Genomic DNA, 20430 nt, shown 5'->3' with positions numbered 1-20430 from the left:
CGTCACAAGGCAATAATTCACAAGGAGCCGCGCAAGGCATTTGGCATTTTCCTTGGTGTTTACACCTCCAGGTGCCTAAGAAAGTTAGCTCGCGGATCTTCCCATTGCTAAACCGCAGAATACATACAGCGTTCTGCACAAGGAGCACACGACTCTTGACATTTCATTGTACATCTAGAGTGGTCGCATTTAACCTATTTGTTATTTTATTTTTGCAATTAGCACTGTAATGATGTAGGGGATTGCTAGGAAGGGGGGAGTATACATCACACTGCGCGTTGCAAAGACCACAAGCTGATCCATCATGGCAGGTCTTCCGGCACCTATGGTTGCATGATGTGAATCCTCTACCGCAAATTTTCCTACAGCTGCCATGCTTGGTAACCTTTCTCTCTTCAGTAACTGTATTGCACAACCCACATGTCCCTGCACATTTGTGGCCACATCGAAGAATATGGGTGCAGTCTATCGGGCACTTATAAGTATCCGAGGTAACATCAATAAAACATCGCACTTCGACTGAATGACCGCATCGTGGGACAATCTTTTTCACAAGTTTTATGCAAGTGATATCTTCTGGAGTTAGCGTCCTCCAGCAGTCAATTTTCTTTTCGAGATGGCCACAGGGGATCCTAAAATTGTATACTAGCGTCTCGCATCGTCCGCAATCCTCACTACAAAGCCGTTGACACGGGTGTTGGCAGGTCTCATGGAGCCTATTGCATTGCTGTGCACAAGAAACAGTATTGTGCATTCCATCTGAGTGACATTTGCTGTAGCAACGGTGACCACAGTTGTCGAGTCGTTTGTCGCAAGTCAGATCACAACCGCCCTCAGGGGATAACCGTAAAAAGTCTTGGGGTTCCTCAACCTCTATCGGCGTCTCTTGATGACGGGGACAAAGAAGAGGGATTTTTTTTCCAATGGCCTCGGTATCGCGGAGCATTTGACAAACGTCCCGCCACATGGCTATTGATCCCGCACTTTCTGCGTTTCCGATAAGGTACATTCCATGTTTTGCTCGACTATAAATATCCAAAGTATCAGAAACCGAAGGGTGCTAGTATATATAGATAGATATACCTTAGGAGAACGTTGATACGGTTTGTAGTTCTAAGAAAACCAACTTTTCGTTTCTCGTTACTTCTAACCAAGGATATAATGATGATCTTGGCTTCTTCACCTTGGAAGTTATCACTACAAGTTTTCAGTTCGGCATGTCAGTAAGTTTAATTTCTAATGGGTCAGAAATAGCTTACACCGTAGCAATGCGAATCGCCTCCAGAAGAGTAGCCTGCTTTACAGATATACCATTCGAATCCCTTTTTGGCTTATCGCTTTCGTCCAGGCCATCTCGGATCAAAGCATCCTTGTCTTTTTCACTCAAGACAACCTCAAAACTCGCTCCAAGTGCCCGGCGAAGCTTTTGGAGCTGCCCCGTGTATGGCGTCAAGACTGCGATATCCTTGGTGGAGTAGTGGGATTGCCGAACAAGATGCCGCACAAGCCCATGGGTCATTTCAACCTCCCAGTGATTACTGTGTGATCCCATTTTAACGCCAAAATCATCACTCTCTTCTTCTGGGTGAATATGGTCCAGCCAGAAAACGTTTTTCCTCATCCCAACGACGTCAGGGTATTCGCTGACATTCCGAAAATCCTGAAGATCTGGATATAAGGTATTTCTAATGAGTCTCGAGATCTCGGGACGCATGCGTCGCTGGATGTTAAGCTGTGCGGGTGCCAGATCAGGTCTTTCTCGTACCAATCTTTCAAACATGCTTTCGTCAAGGCTGTAGGGTGTACCATCTCTACTTTCTAACGAAAGGTCTTGAAAACAATTAATTTGGGGTCGTAGCTGCTGATGATCTCCGATTTGAATAAGATGTTGGCATGTGGGGAGAATAGCATTGATGAGATGTCCCTCCAAGACTTCACCGGCCTCCTCACAAATAACAACTTTCGATTGCAATCTTCTTAGAAGTGCACCCTGTTTTGCTAGGCCAGTAGTCGTGATACCGATTATATCTGCTTGCTCGAGGCAACGGCGGTCCACTTCGTTATATTGTGCATGCAACTCGTCCGCTTCGATCGTAAATCCTTGAGCTTGGGTGGAAAGACGGCGTATTTTAGATTCTGCTGCTCTTTTGGAAAGGTGTTCTACTAATATACGTCTCTCTTCAAAAGGCAGAGACCAAATATCTGTACAACTGACAATTGATTCAAGTGTGCGTAGAGGATAAACAGCACTAGTAATATTTCTATTTCGATATTGCCAGACTGGACCACTCTTCAGGCCTCTCCATGCATCCCAAATACAGGCGTCGTCACTGACATTTTGCCATGGATTCTCAGTTGGAGCTACCCACCTGTTTTCGCCTTTGATCTCAATCTCCTCCTTTCTTTCTTCAATTTTTTCAGCCCACGCCTGCTCCTGAGCTTTAATGTAAAATTCACCCTCGTTATTTAAAAGTTGATAGCGAAGATTGGGGAATTCTCTCGTTAGGATCGGAGATATGGCGTCCCATGAATCAGGATTTTTGCGAATTTCTCTGCAAAGCATTTGGGCTTGCTCCGAAATAGCTTCCAGGTTTTGATGATGCCCGTATATACTATCCTTTTCGTTCCGTGTTTTCTCCGCCGCCTTAGAAACGTTTTTCAGATTGAATCCTGCGATTTCATCCGATTTTGATTGACCGCCAACCCTGATTATCTTTTTGATGCCCTTCTCTTTTAACTCCTCGAGGAACTGATCTAAGGCGTGGTTTGTGTAGCAACTAGAAAGTCGTCGTTTTAAGATTAGAATATATATTTCAAAACATGCGTGATGGGTGATCACGGAAGATACATACACACATACGATTGGTCCAATATTTGACCATTGCTTATTGTGAAGCAGAACCATGACAATCTGAACTCCGACATAACTCTTACCAGTTCCTGGAGGACCTTGGATGAGAGACATTTCTTTCGTCAATCCCGTAATAAGAGCCTTGCACTGCCCACTATCCAATGTCGTCATTTCCTCCAGAGTTTTCAAAACCATTTGGTCATCAGGTTGGGTAGTTGGAGATAAAGAGAGATCATTCAACTGGTCTTTCAAGATAGGGCCGAGATCCCAACGAAAAGTGGTGGCTCGCGAATATGCTGGAGGCAGGTTATCCTGGGAGAAATCAGAGCCTATCAGCATCGTTTCAGAACTAGGGGTAATCCATTGGGATAATGGAAGATTGCCCTGTGCACTGAGTTGCTGAAGATTATCCAGAACCGGAAGAAACGTAGCTGGAATAATTTTAGGGAAGTTAACTAAAACGCTAGTCATAGGTACTGCGTGTCTTGATAATCGTCCGAGAATAAAATCCATATCGGAATCCTCAATATCCTTGCAATCGCGACCCCCTTCCTTCTTTGAGCGGACTAGCTGGGCGGATATGTGGCCATATCTCCCAGTCGCAAGTCCATCATCCTTTGACGGGTTGGTTTCCTTCTTAGAGATGGTGAAGAATGTAATACGGCAAAAATCATTGGGCCCCTTGGTTACAAGACATGCCAGAGTCCCTCGGTCAAACCGTGATTTCTGGTTATCCCACCACTCCATTTGCCCCTCAGGTGTTTTTTGGGCTGCGGCTGGTGGTTGTTGAAACTTCAATACTAGCTCGAGACCTTGACGCTGGTCAAATTTTGCAAAAGCGACAGATGCATCGGTATAGAGATGCCCCTGCATATTTCCAAGACTTGCCTTCTTCATTGCAGTGGCCCTTTCTTGAGGTGGGAGTTGAAGTATGTTGAAAACCTTGCCAACAGCATCTCTCAGGCCTGCAACGTTATCATGGCGGAGGAGGCGAAAATGAGTATCAAAAAGTCGGTCAACACCATCCAGGAAGTGCGGGTAAGAAGTGTTCTTGTAGGGAAGATACCCCATTCTCGGGCTAAGTATCTCTTCGAGGGTGGGTAGAATCTGGATTTGACGAATGGACACAAGATCGTTATCGTGTCTGCGACCCTGCGTTGATAAATATCCCGGGTAATCGACCTCCACTGGAAAAGAGGATACAACAACTCTCCCCTCTTCGTCTTTCGTGGGTGTTGCTGTAGGAAGTACGATAATCAAATTGGCTCTTCGATGAATACCGATGATTTCTGTCAAAGAGCTATTGATAGATGGATAAAACTCGTCATTTTGAGTGACGAGACGTGCCAGAGCACAGTAAGATTCAGCAAGGGTTTTATAGTCCTCATTGAACCCGGCATGAACGTTACGCTTCAGAGTGTGTCGAAGCCCCTCTACAATGCAAGCAAGTGCCTTTGAGAAGCTCATGGGTTTCCCGACATCAGCAGATTTCCATATGGCGCTTTTTCGGGCATCGATCGCCGCCTCGTTTTCGAGCTGTGTAGCAAGGTTTCTAAAAAAGGTGAGGCAGGTGCTTCCATCAGTTCCATATAGATAGTTGTAGATTGTCCCGACCTGGCGATCTATTGAAAGGGAATTGATGAGATCCGGGTGAGTGAGTACGAGAAGGAAAGGAACTGAGATTAATAGATAATCAAGGACAGGTCGAGAGCCCGAATAACCATTCTTCACTACCTGCTCTATCAATTGTCGACCGATGTTATCCTTTGCAATCAACCGCCCTACAACCTTTTGGATAAGATTGGGATCCGATCCTTCCACAATTTCCAACGCCTCTTCCCAAAAGCATCTCATTGTGGAGGCACTTTGCTTCGTATGCATACCAAACCTATCTTCCCAATCTCCATATCTTACCCAGCCCTCTCCGTTCTGGGTCGGTCGAGAAGGCCGGATGCTTAACTCGGATACTCTTTTCCCAGATGAAGATGGTTCTGATCCAAGAGAAACTCCTCCACGATCCCATTCCCTTCCACGATTCGACCCCCCTCCACGGTTCGATCCCCCTCCACGATCAGATTGAAAGCTCTGTCCTCTTCCTCTTCCAGGACCCCAGCTCATACCCCGGTTTCCACGGCTATCCCCGGAACGCCACGAGGTAGAGGAGTTGGCCGGCACACCTCCCCCTTCGTGTTTAAATTCACATCTTTCGCCTTTTCTGCAGCCACCGTTCCCGAAGAATTTGCAAACACTAGTATTCTTCCTCCGGTTAGGCGTACCAAAGGAGGAGAAAGACATGATGTCAAAGATCTAAGGAATAGACAGGATTAGCAGATTTTGTTTCGAAAGAAATTTGATTGGTGGCGAGAGTAATGAGATGTGTGGCCGGTATATCGAAGGGAATTGGTATAGAATTTCTATATGAGGCGTCTGTGTTTGAGAACTAGAGTAAAAGTTGGGGCAAGAGGGTAAGGATAGATGGAAGCAAACTGCTCTTAACCAAACTTTCTTTTGTTAAATGGATGCCTGAATAAGGGACGTAATTGACTCAATGAAAAATAGCCCTGTGTGTGTTTGCATCCAATTAATAGTGCATGTGCGCATATTGAAAAAGCGAAGAACTAAGTGCAGTCTCCCTCCGCTATAATGAACCTGCATATTCCAAAATTTCTTGTTTGATACAGCAGATTATTCGGTACAGTAGATAAAGTTCCATCATTTTCTATGTGAAGTTGAAATTCGGATCACCAAAACCTGTTCGTAATGGCAGGTTTGTGGCTTTATTGGCATTCGGTATAGCGGACAAGGTAGACTGTGCTTCTTCTTGCGACAGCAGTATTTTTGGGTATTAATACCTGCTGCGGGTGCGTGCGGTCTAATACATGTAAGCAAATCCTAGCCAATAGAATATTTGGCCCTACATGTACTGGACTAACCTAAACAGGGGGTGGGCCTTAATAGTTGGATGCCTTACTGAAGCGCCGTATTTGTACCTACATACATGTACCTACGATACATGTAGTTAGTGCCATGCAAAGTCCCGAAGAGGTACTATATTCTACATTGTATCAAAACCAGTACTTGTTCAAATAGGCACGCGATCTGTGAGATTAAAATCAAGCCTTGCTTGACAGTGAATATGTAATTCTTTCGTTCTCGAGAGCAGGAAATAATGACTAGTAGTAAAATCATCATTGTCGTTCAAGTTACTGATGCCCGAGGATTCCATACGATTGTTCCTCTTCTGAAACACGCCTGTATATACTGGAAAATTGGCGCTTGGAGCTGAAATCCCATCTCGAGGAGTCGCTACACTATGTACATGTAGTTACATATCAGCAGATCATATTTGCTTGACCAAAACCGTACCAAAGATATACCGCCATAACTCGAAAAGTTAGCTAGATCAAAATTTCTTGTATGAGAAATTTCTAAAGCAGATCGATGCCATTCAACCAATCACTCAAGTAGTAATCCCTAGACAGAGATAGCCAGTAGTACGGTATGTAATAATGATATTTATATTAAGGGTGGACCGGCATGAAAGAGTTGATCATTAGATTAATGAAACCCGGAATATCTCTCGCTACTACATTCCTAGGGATAAGAGAGTACGATTAATTCGTAACCCGAAATTCTTATTTTTCATCGGGTTGAAAGAAATCCTGGGGTTTCATGACCAAAGATCGAATTAAAAGCAGATACAGACTACATGTAGTTAAAATCTCGACGATATGCTGCTCAGTCGGACACAATGACCACATCGCCTACATCCAACACGCAGCGCTGTCGTCAGAAAGCACGTCACACAGACCCGCCCGCTGCAAGCCATGGTTCGGTACACCCTCCCAACAACCTGAAACGTCAACCAGGAATCGTGACGTTTCTCTACAAGGATTATATTATCAACTTCTACTCTTGAACCTCTTAACCTTCGGCCTCCCCCACAGATCTGCAATTTACTCTATCTGATGCAGCTAAATTCCCCTATTATCCGGGGGCCACCCAACACCGACATGGATGCCGATTAACCTTATCCTCGTTTGCAAGAGTTGTATCTTGGATCTTCCGGTTCCTCGGTCCGGGGAAAAACTTAAAATTGGCATGTTAGGCCACGAAAGGGAAATGATTGATCTTACTACAGTTTATCTTTGCTGAATATCATAGGGATCGATACTTGGCGCGCTGAATAGAGTAATATGATCGTCCTAATTTTGAAATTAAACAATCCACTAGCATCCCGATGCTCCGCCAAAGTTACCTTGTGTTGTTTACTTAAAACCTAGGATCTTGGCACCCTAGATGTTGATCTTCACTAATTATAACATTGTGAGGGCACTGGGGATTATAGATAAAGTCGCCCTGAACCCCACATTCATCCTTATTTCAAAATCAACTGGAACTTCTGGACTAGTTGCGTTTTAGAGGTAAGTGTTGGGCACCGGTATAAATGACGTGCTTTGTTGATTACTTTCTAATCCCGCTGAAGTTATATGCTTAGAGATCGGTATATACCCTCAACATTGTCAACAACCTAAAGTACACATACCATCTCAAATGGCGCACCTACCCACACGAATCTACACTCTCCCCGAAATCCTCAGCATCCTCACTACCATCCCCTCGCCTAATATCCCTTCCGCGCCCTCATCCACGCCCTCTTCCGTGCCCTCTCCTACATCTTCTCCCACCACACCGCCAAAAAAGCGGCATTACTGTACTTGGTGCGGCCTCCCTGGCCATCGTAAAGCAACATGTACAGATCTCACCGCCGCATTCAAGCTTGGCGTGATTCGGACGCGGCGCGGAAAGATATGTTTGGTTGATGGCGGGAAGATACCTTGGCCGCACGGGGAGAGGTGCCTCAAAGATTGGGTCTTAAAGAATGCAAGATCAGGAGAAGTTGAGACATGGAGGAGGGAAACACTGGGTGTACGTACAAAGTAAATGAAGGGGCGAAGAAAGAAGGAAGTGTTGCCAAGGCCGAGTGATAGGTGGTGATAATTGGATTTTAGCGGATTTGGCTAGTGCTGAGAGATACAGTAGTGGCTTGTGTTCTTGGCGGGTACTAAGGAGGGAGCTATGGTTACAAGGTGTAGAACGCTGAATGGTGCTAGACTTGATTCGTCGCTTTTGTTTGTTGCGGTGTGGGTTTCCTATCTGAGCGGTGGCTGTTTTTAAATTTGGATGAGTTTATGATTAGACGCGAAAAACGATAGAAAAGCACAGGGATTTTCTAACCTTTAACTGCACCGTGCAAGAATCAAAAATCAACTATGATCATGAAAGTCGCACTCTTCAAATATACACGTATTACACATGTTACATACTGAAACCCAACTCCCGCGGCCGGGCAGTATACGCGACCCTCCCACACAAAAGACACGCCAAAAGTCTCAGAACGCTGAATTCTGTGTATATGGTGCCCGGGTTAGTGTGGTCCACGAGACAAGCGGACTCGAGGACTGGGCTTGAACTATTGGCTCGGTTTTTCACAAGTCGGGAAGACCTTGAGCTCGTTTGAAATGCGACTTGAGTCGGCTTAAGACGTTGATATAGCACTTGTATATCCCTATGCTTAGATTTCACAGGGACTTGTCTGTCCTTGTCTGTCCTAATACGAAAACTCGGAGTTTATGGGGGGTGAAATGGTTGAGGTAGAGAAGAGGATCGAACAGTTAGATTTCAGTCCTTCAGGAGGGAACTGAGAATAGTTGTATACGTCATAAAAACAAGTTGCAGTAGATATTCTTTCAGTTCGAGACAAGATCGAGGACTTTCGCTTTTCACAGGCCGGACAACCCTTTTCCATTTCAATCCCAAGCCGGCTCGAGGACCACGTTACCTCCGATATTACAGGAGAACTTCTTCCGCCAAACTTTAGATCCTTCAAACATAGCAAATGGCTACCGATGCACTCAACTTCTAAGTTGTAGGGAAACGAGAGTCCATACCAACGAAGAGACGCTACTAACGTGCAGCGGCAAGATAAAGCATGACACACATGTCAAATATTTTTACACTTAACCTTATTATTTCCAGGTATAGCGCTCCAGTGGGGATTTAGAATAGTAATCGATACAAGCCATCATCTTGGTGAATTAATCCGGCCCAGAGCCAATACTCATCTTATAGACCTTGGAGAAGGTTGACGGAAGGTGAAAAGGGAAGGTGCTGGAATGTCTTGGCCTAGACCAGTCTAAACGACAAGCAAACATCGGGTAAGTGTGTGGCCTACGTCATCTCCAGTCTCCCTTCCAGACCTGCTCATCTCCTAGTCTCGTGCCCAACCTCTACTACAGCTTGGTGCTCACCGACCAGCAGGGGATAGGATCGTGCCCATTTCTCCAACTGATTTTCCTCCATACATGCATCTGCAGCTTGACCAAATTATCAAGGGGCAGTATTCTGTCATGAACATCACTGCACGATACCGACGGCTTGAGATCACCGCTGTTCAGGAATAGGTTCTCAGCATCTATATCGTCGGTGTCCGTACAAGGAGACGAAACCTTGTCATTACTTCCTGTAAGTCTAGAAAGTATAAATATCCCGAGCGGAGTCCTACAATGACTGTTTCTAACAGAACTCTAGTCTCTATAGCGGCGCCTTTATCAACAAGTTTCCCTCTGTAGCGCGTATTGAAGCGACTTTACTATTCCGTCAGCACCATCGTTAGTAGGCCTCTTCCCTCGATGACGGGCATAAGACTACATCGGTAGCACACTGGCTAATTTCCAAGGTTGCCGAATCATCTCCCAGAGGATTTCATTGATATACGTACGATCTATATTGCCCTATCCTCCAGCCATATCTACAGTTAACCTGGGGGTAACTATGAACCGACGGAAACACACATATTTTCAAGCGAGCAACTGATTGCTCTACAACCTAAGCGCCGTTGTATTGACAAACAAAGGTCCTTCTTGTTCGATCGCCGTCCGATCGGTTTTGCCATCTCTTCTTAATCGACCGTATCCTGAGCTTGGACCGCCTTCCCAAAGCTTCTATTCAGTTTGATCACTCAGGCACCCTTTTTTGCATGACTGACAGTCCTAGGTCCACATACATCTTTACAATGTTTGATCAACTCATTTATCCAGCGATATAGCTTTCCGGGGGACCAGAACCTGATATCGCCTCGTCTCGCAGGGGGAGCTGGGGGGGGGGGGGGGGGGGGTAGGTTCTGGTTTGTCTTGCTCGGAAACATTAATCGAGTGAGTGTTTGTGAGTCTAGTCCTAAAAACCCTCCAGAAAGATGTTCTTGGGTTTGATGCTCCATTATCGGCCGGCTGAAAATGATACACTTATCTCGAAGTGTATATGTAGAACCTGGTTTGTTGATCATCTCTCATGCAGTCTACCACTGACATCCTGGAGATTTTGTGAGCAATTTTGTTACTGGTGATTTCGATGCTGCTAGCATTAACCAATATCTACCACTTCAAGGTCGCTACCAAGAGGAAAGGTGTCTAATCTCGGGCTATTAGTTGTTTATCGAGATAACCAATCAATAGTGGAGGACACTATTATTAACCCTAACCCTCGTGACCTTGGAGACCAGGACTAAGCTGTGAAACGCGGGCTATAAATAGCGCTAAAATTCAACTCTTCTGCAACAAGAAATGTTTCATCGTTGATTCTACTAGAACTAATGTTTGGATCCCAGATGTCGGTAAGACCAGACTTTGAAACCGTCTGGCTAAGTAAAACACGAACTCCTTCTACCCCCCTGTGTTTTCAGGTCTTCTTCGCTCCATTCCTAAACAACCATTTATTTTCAGTCTTAAACCACTCAAATCCACCTACTACAGACAGTATATAAGCTAGCTTTGTTTACCTTGAGGGCATTCAGCCAAGCCAGTAGGGTTTCAACACTTCCATGCGGCAGAGGGATCGGACGGGGATTCCATAATATGGAGTGGATGGCACTTAAAGGAATGTGTCTATAATGATGATAATTGCCTATTGAAAGAGCAAACTCTATGATAAGTTACGAACGATAAAGATGGTTTGTTGATATTGCCAAGACCGAGTGATGCTTTATGATATCACAGACTGAGAGAAATGGCTTACATGCGTTGATAGTACAAACCCTGAATAAAGAGTGTTGAGTACCATATCTGCAGTCGTAGCTGCCGGAAGGTTCCCAGCCAAATCTTTTTCCAGGGAATAACAATGTCCCAATAGTTATTAGGCTTTGTTGGTGACTGCAGGACCGATTGTTGGATGGAAGAGGGGACATACTAGCTGAACGTTGTATAGATCCAGCCCTCTCTTTCTATATTGACTCCGCGGAAAAGGTGAATGATTCTAACGAGCTATTATAACTGTTGCTGATTTGACTAGGTATCAAAATTTTAGAACTATGAAGACTGGATGTGGATGACACATGAAACATCAAGATAGCGATTTCTTTTCGAAGGTTGCGCATTCAACTTTCTGCTCTGCCTGAAGTGATATGTGCTCCCATGCATATCATTCAGGGCAACACAGTTTTAAGGCGGGTCTCGTGGCTTGACTTTCAAGACAATGCGTATGTATTCTCATGCGGTTTCACGCTTATTTAACTGATAACGAGGTCGGTTATCATGTCGTAAGAAAGCTTAGCTGCGTACCCCAGTTTTCAAGCGTTATCCTAGCTTTGAGGAACCTGCAACAACTCGTCAAATTCACGTTTTGGCCGGCACGGTATGTATCATGTGATGAAACGTACATCTACATCAAAATGTATATGTGACTTCAGGTAGTTGTACAGAGCCGTTGGTAACGCTCTCAATGCACAACTGTAAGGGTTCACATCTGAAATCGGTGCTCTGCCCGTTCCAACGCATTATCATAGGTATCGTACATGGAACCACCCTTCGGTAGATTTCCAGTTTCTATAGATATAACTAAAAAGAACGATCACATAGTCACTTGATACACCAAGACCCGAAATAACTAGTGTAAATAAAACGGCCTCAAGGAACAGTCAACCTTTTTGAGAGAGATGTGCACCGCCACCGTCACCATGCATTGATCGAGTCGAATAACAGCCTTCTACTATTGTCCCCTCGAGGGGTCATCCTGGAGAATATGTTGTGGGGGTAATAAGGTTATGTAATTTGATAAGGCTAAGGCCAAGCCATATGCTACTACAACGTGAGGACTACTAACCTGGGCCAGGATCTTCCTCTTCCAATCTGTCCCATGATGCATCCTTTCTTTTTCTGCCTCGGCCTCGATATTGTTGGTCTCCATAATTATCGATTTGATCAAGCCTGATCGGTATGTGGCGATGGATTTGATGCAACTTGGCAGCATTGCAACACTGGCCCGTTATCCTTATGGAGAGTATCCTTGCTAAGATGGAGGAATAAGGAAAGAAGAAGCTTTAAACGCACGTGCGTTCATCACAGGGGCCACATACACATCCCGTGGCCGAGGCCGAGAATCTCGTTGAATGATCTTCATATGCATCAAGGACGTTGAAGAACATGAGACAAGCCTCTGATAAAAGCATCAGGGGTCAAAACATCAGAATCTGGATGCGAATTGCCAATTACGACCTCGGCCACGTTCGGTATCATTGCTGTACGTAAAAAGCGATCCCAGTAGCCGAATTCAGTGCAACAAACCGTTCGGAGCCTCCTTAACTTTAAATCGGTGCTTGATGCAACAGTACACGTAGATCGTTCACGCGTCGTTACCTGCTCAAGAATAGCCCCGGGGAAAGCCGATGACTAGGCCATATGGAGAGGGGAACTTGGACATGTGAAAAAGGTCGTTACTACATGCCATTTGGACCCTTTCCTGAGATCTTTTTCATTGGACATAAGGCTAATAAACGCCCTTCCCTTCTCAATTTCTAGAAGCAGGCACAAAACCCCGCGCGTTCACTCCGAGGTATGTATGAATGTATGTATGTATGTATGCAGAGGCATCTATCTTCATCTAGTCTGACAGGCATTCCGAGGACAATTAGACATGTTGGATCACCGTTGATGGAAAGTTCCGTCGTGCCTCTCGGCGCGGCAATGATTTAGCGAAGGTCCAGCTGCAACTTGTTAGAGACAAATTTGAGCCCCATGATTATGATACCGGAGAGTTTTCCCTACTACATGCACTTGACTAACACGCGGTTCGCGATGGTTAAGCAGGTGATTCACATTACGATTTTCCGTTCGACCTTTGAATTATAAGTGGGCCGGACGCGCGGGTCCGCGGTGATTTTTTCGGCAACCCCCACGCCGCTCAACGCCGTCGACCGTCGTGATACAGATCATTGTCTCAAAAAGTGTTTCAGTGGGTTTATCAAGTCATTCGTATTGAGGTAATGGGGATTAGCCATGGCTTATAATTTCTTTGTTTTACTCTTCTCCGCAAAAATTGGAGACATCGTGAAGAGAAGTTGACACTGACTTATCAATGGCGTCGTGTTGTAGGTCAGAAGTAAGGTAAAGAGTGAGTACAGAGTGAGTATAGAGTGCCGAGTGACAACGAGTGAAGAACGAGTTAATGGTGAAACCAAAAACTCACAGGCTTGAGGTCAAATATCTTTTATGGGTAAATATAATATATTCCACTCCACTATTATCAATATCAAAAGGAAAGAAAACGTCCCCAATATATACGGCATAGTAGTAGGCCAAACAGAAATTTCTACATGCAGCTCCTGAACAAGCCTTGCTCCTGTCCAGCAGAATTAAACCCCCACACATACATGAAATTCGATAAAAAAAAAATCTCTCCTGAGAGCCACCCAACTCGGACCAGATACAGATGCAACCCCAACCGCCCGACAAATCACTTTTTCAACTCCCACCCAATAACCAAAAACAAACGAAATAATGCATTTCCCCAAGCCCTAACTAAGTTCTACCCCCAACACATAATGAATCCAACCTCATGACTCCCGTATGATAGGCTTCTGCTGGTCTGGGAAGCAGTATGTGCCACCCTCACACATCGTTAATCCGCTGTACTCCGACCCGTCGCCCAGCTGTGACTGTGCCACTGGTAGCCACAAGATTGACCCAGGATATAGCCGTACCGAGGGATTACAGTGACAGTTGGCACAAAGAGGCATATACGGAAGCATCTGATAGCCTTCAGGCGGGGTCATAGGCACCGGGTTTGAGGGAGGAGTCGGAGTCGTACATTTGGCCGGGTCGAAGGGTCCGGGGTGTGTCCGGTTCAATAGCTGAGGGGCATAGCTGATTGGTTCTGGGATTTCGAAACAATGTTTATGCTGTTGCTGTAAACCTCCACTGCCACGGGATCTTCCATTCGTATATACAGTAGTCTCCGGATCGGCTTTATATAACGAGGAGAACGGGGGTTCTGGTGTGCAGTGCTGCGATGATTGTTCACTCGAAGCAACGCTAACAAACTCGTTGTGATAGCCGTCTTTGTCTTCGGGGCAGAATAGATGTGTTGAAGGTATTGAGAGATGGAAGGCGGTAGGGCTTGATGATGGTGAGTTTACGCTGGTGGTGGGTGTCATCGGTTCGTTTGGGTTCGTGCTTGAGTTTTCACCAGAGTTAATTCTCAAGGAACCTTTGCCACGCTTCTTCTGCCTCCGCTCGTATTTACACTCTAGTCCATATACTGATACCACAGTCATGGCTGTTAGTATACGAGCCTACAGGTATTGTTGAAGGATGAAGGGGTGGCGGAAATGAACAACTCACCCAGACAGTGCTCGCAGGGCCTCTGACCATCACACTTTACGCGAAGATGATTGCATCGATCGCACGCACGAGAGACTCTCTGTCTTGTTGCTATGCTCCGCCTGGTCGAGCTCGAGTTTGGCGGGGAATACATTGTGTTAGCGGTGGTGTTGGAGACGGTGATGCTGATGATGATGATGATGTCGATGATTGTCGATGATAATGTGGGATTTTCAAGTTGTGTGATGCCGTGTGCGTGATAGAATAATCTTGAAAAAGATTTAGGTTGTGGAAAGGAGGATCGAGAGATGATATATCAATATACTCCAACCCTTGCTCCAAATCACAGGCGTGCGATTATAAAATTTTTCATGCGGGTCCGTCCAGTTGCTATATAACGAACGAACAATGTGCAAGTCCTCTGTAATCAACTTGACCCGTACCTAGAGTACATTATGTACTGTACTGTACCAGTGACCTGGATTGTATACTATATCGAAGGCTTAGCTCACCAAAGTTCCACTCCCTCCGCCAAGGCAGTCAGTATCAGCCCACAAATATCCTTCCTTACCTGCGATCCTTCCCTTGTGTGACAAACTTGCGGTGAGTAACTGGCATGTGAAGCTGGGAAGGGGAAGATCTATAGGTCTAAGCTCTAGCTTTGCACTATATGGGGGCTACATTTCTTACATACATAGGCCCTCTCTCTTTGACTGTCTGAACCTGACCTTAGTGGCTATCAACTAAACAACACTAGCTACATGTTAAAATCTTGACATACTTGACAGAACGTGAGACAGGGAGAGCTCAGACAGTAATTCTCGTTAAAAAAGCCACTTAGGGCAGGGCGGGTATCTAATTCTGTTGTGACGAGGAACCACGCACACTGCAACGCGCACACCTCACAAAAAGGCGAAGAATTACCGGATTGATGAGGCGGGGGTTGATGGCTGGATGGAAGGACAGAGGGGAGGGGAGGGGAGGGGGGGGAGGGGGGGGGAGGGGTGATCTACTGGCTTAGCTTCTACTAGTCGGGAGTTTCAGGATGGGGGTTAATACTTTCCCTTCATGACCCTCAACCAGACCACCGGTACTCCGTTCGGTGCAATCTTCTGGATTCGTATTAAATTATAGGGCAACCATCTTCTTTCCTGTTAGTAGGTATCTCCCTTTTCTCCGGTCTGTTAATTGTGTTTTGCTCGTTCGGATTACTGACCGAGACACTCTTTTTTACTTACTTACATAGAGCTTATTAATATTAGGGGGGAAGGTTCCCCGTAATATTTGTACATGTTGCTTGCATTGTTTCCTGCGATTGTACTGTGGATATCGATTTTAATTTATGCTCACATAAAGAGTTAGGTTACAGGTACAGCTGTGGGTAAGTACGGGTTATTTTCGATGAATGTGGTAAGCGCCACGCAGGAATAAAGCCACAGCTTCCGCATGTCGGGCATTATTTCTCTTCTTGGGGGCCGTTAAACTAATAACAACAACGATCTATTATTGCTCCCACCACGGGCCATGAGATATTTCATTGCTAGCTAATATAGTATAAAGATTGCGAAAAACAATTCTATAAGTGTTGCCTGATATATTATATTTATTGCGTCTTTTGTGGAGTACAGCAGATTGATTGATGGATATGATATGATATGATGTGACGGGGTTCTGACTTCTTCATGTTCCACTGTAGGGAAGTTCCCCGTTCAAAGCCATGCTGCTATCATCAACCACGACGGCACTCGGCAGCTAGTCAGGATTAGTCCCGCAAATCAACCACGGCGATGAAGAGATCTTCTGCTGCGACCAATGGAAGGAAATTGGCAAATATGCAACCTGGTCTATTAATTGTAGTTATTTGATGTACCTACATAGGTACTACCAGGGCGCTACTAATAATGTGTCAACATCATATCATGCCCAGAGGAGGTTTCAAAACATCTCAACCGTATTGAGGAAAGGCCCCCCCCCCCCCCCCATGTCTTGCAGTTGCAGTTAGCGCATAAACTGCTCTATGATTATCGGTACCTCTTGACAAGTGAGTACCTACATGTACGTAGTTACGGGTTGTCCGATGCTAAAGACAAGAACGGTTCTAGCGTGAGTGAGGAGGATCTATTGGCCGTGTAAAATTAGCTGTCTCATAATATTCACGTGTGGACGTACGGGGAACGAGAGTCTAACGCTACGGCGCCTACATGTCTCATTCTACATCCCTTCCACCGCGTGTATGTCAAAAACCTTCTTTTGAGATCGAGATTTCCGAAGTGGGTTCTTGCTTTCCTTTTTTTTTTCTTTTGCGTTGTAGAGTGCTCTAGTCATTGGTCTAACGATCAAATGTAGCCAGTAGAAGTTTGGCGTATTTGTTGTATAACTTTGCTCGCACTAGTCCAATTAAGCCTTTTCTCACCGGCCGACTCGACTCACTACGGGTCTAGGTGTGTGGCGGGTACTGGTTAGTTGGTGGAGGAAGACCAATGTTAGACCCCCGAGGCGAAAACCGATCCGGCATATCCCCCCCACCCCGGAAAAGCGGGAAGGGGTTCGGCCCTTCAACATGTACCGCACGTTCGCAATGCCCAAGCCAAGGGTCAATTGGCCTGTTTGAACGAGATCTCAGAACTTGGGTCTCCAAATCTACTGGCGCCACGGTACGACATACGTCTGTGGGCGTGAGTATTTCCGTTTCACGCACTGGGATTAAGACTTCAGCCACCGGTGCACCACTAGGTAGAGTATGCTAGGGCCGGACGATAAGATCCCGAGTGAAGATGGATGGTTTTCTTGGTAGGTAGATCATGATCATGCGGTACCGCAGATGTCCAGGATTGTCCCGCAGATGCACTCCCCTACTTGGCTACCTGTAGATGGAAGGGAGGATATTCTTTGCGTACTGTATGTAGTTGTATACTGCACTCTATATGAGGTTCAGTTAGTACCCACGGCAGGCATCCCGGGCTGCAAGTACTTTATACCAGCAGGGTACACTTATTGGACCGCAGATGCCGTAGCCGCATCGTCAATTAAACAGTTAGGTATTGTTCGATTGGTGAGGGTCAGCACTCCTCGTTTTGGACAAATATATGTCCTAAATATGTAAAGTAGCTATAGTAATATGTACTAGTTGTAAATCACTCTCTCTCCCTGGCCCGATGTGCAGATTTGTGACGAAGCTTCTCGGCAGAATGGACAGGGAGAGGCGCAGCGAGTACTGCTAGCAAGCTGCTAACAAATTAGAGCCTATGTCCTTGTATGTGTCGATTATTTGTTTATTTGGTGTTTATTATTATCGTTGCTCGTGAGACAGCTGTTGCGAATGCAGGTAAGGTAATTAGGTGCGGAGTAGTCGGGGCTTTTCGGGAAACCGTCTAGACCCCCTGATTAACAATTATTACTTTCCTTTGCCTCCGAATTCAGAATGATTGACCTGTTCCTTTCTTGTCTTGTCGTGGGGGTTAGATACGATCAGGAAAATACTAGCTAAGCGGGCGAAAGAAGGGGAAGAGGAGGTCCGAGCGTCCGCGTATTTGGAACAAAAGTCCCATTTCAGAAGGCTTTTAAATTTTTCGAGTAATGCATGCCTGAAATATTGACGGTATACTACAGTAGTTAGTACCCCATTCTTATTGATAAGCTAACTCAAGTGGAGTACACACATACCTAGCTGACCGTTTTCTGTCTTCAGTCTGTCAATCATATACAGCTGTAATTTCTCCACACAAAGTTAGCTAGGCACATTGTTCCCTGGGATCCGGGGTGGAGCAAAAAAGTCTATGCTCAAAATCTACTCTGTCTCTGTACCAACCTTCTAGAGATGCTGTAAGGTAGATTCTACACGGGTAACGTCGGCCGCGGACGTCATGCCATACCATCTGGCGATCATGTAAGACATTCCTCCGGTTAACATTTCCCTATTAGGATTCTGGTTGTACGGGGGCTCGAATTGTGAGCGATTTATCTGATGGACCTTGTAAACTGATTGTAATGTATGAGGATCATCATCAAGCACTCGAACTGACTGACTTTATGTAGCCTAAATTTATTATCATTCCTATAATTCGATCGTTCGTTGAACATGGGTGGTACTCCACGTAACTATAACATGTAGAGGTGTGATGTATGTAGCCATAGTTCCTGTATGTATGCATACTTAACAGCGCGATGCAGGAACTAACTTTGTAGTCACATCAAAACAGAATGTTCTCTGCGAGGATGAGGCACATGATATGATATTTCTAGTATTCGGGTCACTATCTCGGTAACGTCCAGATCTTCGAGGATTTATAATGTTGCTAGACCTGAATGGTTTTAATTATTTACCAGGCCAAAATAATCGTATCATTGCAGGGCAGGGCTGCTTGTTCACCGTGGAGTAGGGCTGACGAGAAAAAAAAGGGCTATCATTTTTTGATGAGCAAGCCGTTGTTTGTGTGGTTCCTCTTTTTCTAATCACAACGCCTGCGGCAGAGACGTATGTACTGCAATGCATGTCTCAAGGGCATGGGGTCTCTCGGCTAAATTCCAAATGTTAGTCTAGTCAGGTAGGATCGATACCTACCATTGTTTTGAAATATCTGACTTAATCTTCACTTGTCCGTGCTCAACGCCAATGCTCTACTTGCCTGGTTCTCTCACGGAGTATGTCTTAATTCAGCCGCATTTTGCAGACATGCGCAGAGCTTATCTAATAGCGGGTATCTAGGGAGGCTTCTCGAAACGGGGTCTCCGCTATTGTTTGACCATTCCGTCCGCAATATTCGTAAGGTACCATTCAACCCCACAGGCCTCATTTTGGACTCTATCTGTACTCAATATATCGGGGCTGGTAACAATACACCCTTGAAACGAACGGAGATAGTGGAGTCAGTAGTTCAAAGATACACGGATTTTACTCCACACGTCGAAAGGGATATATAGATTACTTATCACCCTCGGAAATTGTGTGACCAATTCTGACGGGAGACAAATTCGGTAACTATAATTGTTACTCTTGTTTGCTACTGGGACGGAGAATCCTTGTCTCAGATCTCTCCTCATCCCCAGTTGATCAGTTGATATCTCCACCCTTGACTGAAAAGAGACCCCATCCCCATTAGAGCCTGTGCGTGGCAGCCCTGTGTTGCGGTATCTATCAGATCAACTTACCAGAAGTTATTCTCAGCTGGTCTCAATTCATATGACTAGGATGGTCATCATTTTAACGGCTTGGCTATCCGAGAGCTTTCAATACTCCGCCGAACGCCCCGGTCCATGATATCGAAGAAAAATCCCGGGTTCAAACCAAGCGTGCATTCAATGCAAAGGAGGCGCCAAGGTATCCTTGTTGCAAGCCTAATCTGGCAGCGGTAACAAATACATGGACAAAGCCAATGAGAATGAGAAGGACTCGTTTTTTATGCGCCACCTGTCTTTGCACAGCCGTTATAAACTACACATATGTACGTTTGGCCTGTACCCGGGATCTTGAAGCAGTGTATGTACACGCTTACCAGCGTAAGAACCAGAAAATGCAGTTGCTCAGGGCAAGGATAATTTGTATGGAGTGGCGTCGTTCTTTTATATAAATAATCCCTGTTTCCGTTACTTGCATTTTCTGGTTCTTTTGAGGGTAAGCTGTACTGATGAAAGGCGGTAGTTGCATCTACATATGTTAGCAATGGAAAAAAGGATGGGAAAAGGAAAAAAAAAAAAAAAAAAAAGGAAATTGCTTTTTTGTCTTCCTTTTACAAGGCAGCAAGCAGAGCAGGGGGAAATGGGGGAAGTGATGAAGTGTACAGCATTCTCATTCATCATCAGTCATTTAGCAACTGCCGAGCGCGGCGCTTCATTGGGAAAAATGCCACGTCTGAAGAAATGCAGCAAGCGTTGTGGATTTCGGTCAGAGCTGGGCCCGGGCGGAGAAGTGTGCGCCCATGCTTGCCATAG

General features: G+C 45.4%; 5 protein-coding genes across 5 annotated transcripts; 3 read left to right on the top strand and 2 right to left on the bottom strand.

The window, feature by feature from the left end:
* Positions 1-645: 645 nt before the first annotated feature.
* LAJ45_08483 (uncharacterized protein) lies at positions 646-5146 on the bottom strand (the record flags this gene model as incomplete). Its single annotated transcript, XM_046118033.1, has 5 exons — positions 646-727; positions 846-1025; positions 1084-1197; positions 1260-2777; positions 2853-5146. 5 exons carry the CDS (start codon positions 5144-5146, stop codon positions 646-648), a joined length of 4188 nt encoding a protein of 1395 aa, XP_045968631.1.
* Positions 5147-9216: 4070 nt separating this feature from the next.
* LAJ45_08482 (uncharacterized protein) lies at positions 9217-9672 on the top strand (the record flags this gene model as incomplete). Its single annotated transcript, XM_046118032.1, has 4 exons — positions 9262-9303; positions 9351-9376; positions 9443-9522; positions 9611-9672. 4 exons carry the CDS (start codon positions 9262-9264, stop codon positions 9670-9672), a joined length of 210 nt encoding a protein of 69 aa, XP_045968630.1.
* A 1647-nt stretch (positions 9673-11319) lies between these two features.
* LAJ45_08481 (uncharacterized protein) lies at positions 11320-11771 on the top strand (the record flags this gene model as incomplete). The annotated part of the gene is made up of 4 exons (XM_046118031.1): positions 11320-11384; positions 11450-11539; positions 11599-11690; positions 11764-11771. 4 exons carry the CDS (start codon positions 11320-11322, stop codon positions 11769-11771), a joined length of 255 nt encoding a protein of 84 aa, XP_045968629.1.
* A 556-nt stretch (positions 11772-12327) lies between these two features.
* On the top strand, positions 12328-12876 carry LAJ45_08480 (uncharacterized protein; the record flags this gene model as incomplete). Its single annotated transcript, XM_046118030.1, has 5 exons — positions 12328-12424; positions 12513-12524; positions 12578-12613; positions 12703-12736; positions 12816-12876. The coding sequence occupies 5 exons, from the start codon at positions 12328-12330 to the stop codon at positions 12874-12876; spliced, it is 240 nt and encodes a 79-aa protein (XP_045968628.1).
* An 860-nt stretch (positions 12877-13736) lies between these two features.
* LAJ45_08479 (uncharacterized protein) lies at positions 13737-15959 on the bottom strand (the record flags this gene model as incomplete). Its single annotated transcript, XM_046118029.1, has 6 exons — positions 13737-14440; positions 14524-14771; positions 14946-14992; positions 15074-15142; positions 15197-15238; positions 15870-15959. The coding sequence occupies 6 exons, from the start codon at positions 15957-15959 to the stop codon at positions 13737-13739; spliced, it is 1200 nt and encodes a 399-aa protein (XP_045968627.1).
* Positions 15960-20430: the final 4471 nt, after the last annotated feature.

The sequence above is a fragment of the Morchella importuna genome (genome assembly GCF_003444635.1).
Source record: "Morchella importuna strain M04M26 chromosome Unknown Morimp01GS030, whole genome shotgun sequence".
NCBI lineage: Eukaryota > Fungi > Ascomycota > Pezizomycetes > Pezizales > Morchellaceae > Morchella > Morchella importuna.
This window is presented reverse-complemented; position numbering and strand designations above follow the sequence as displayed.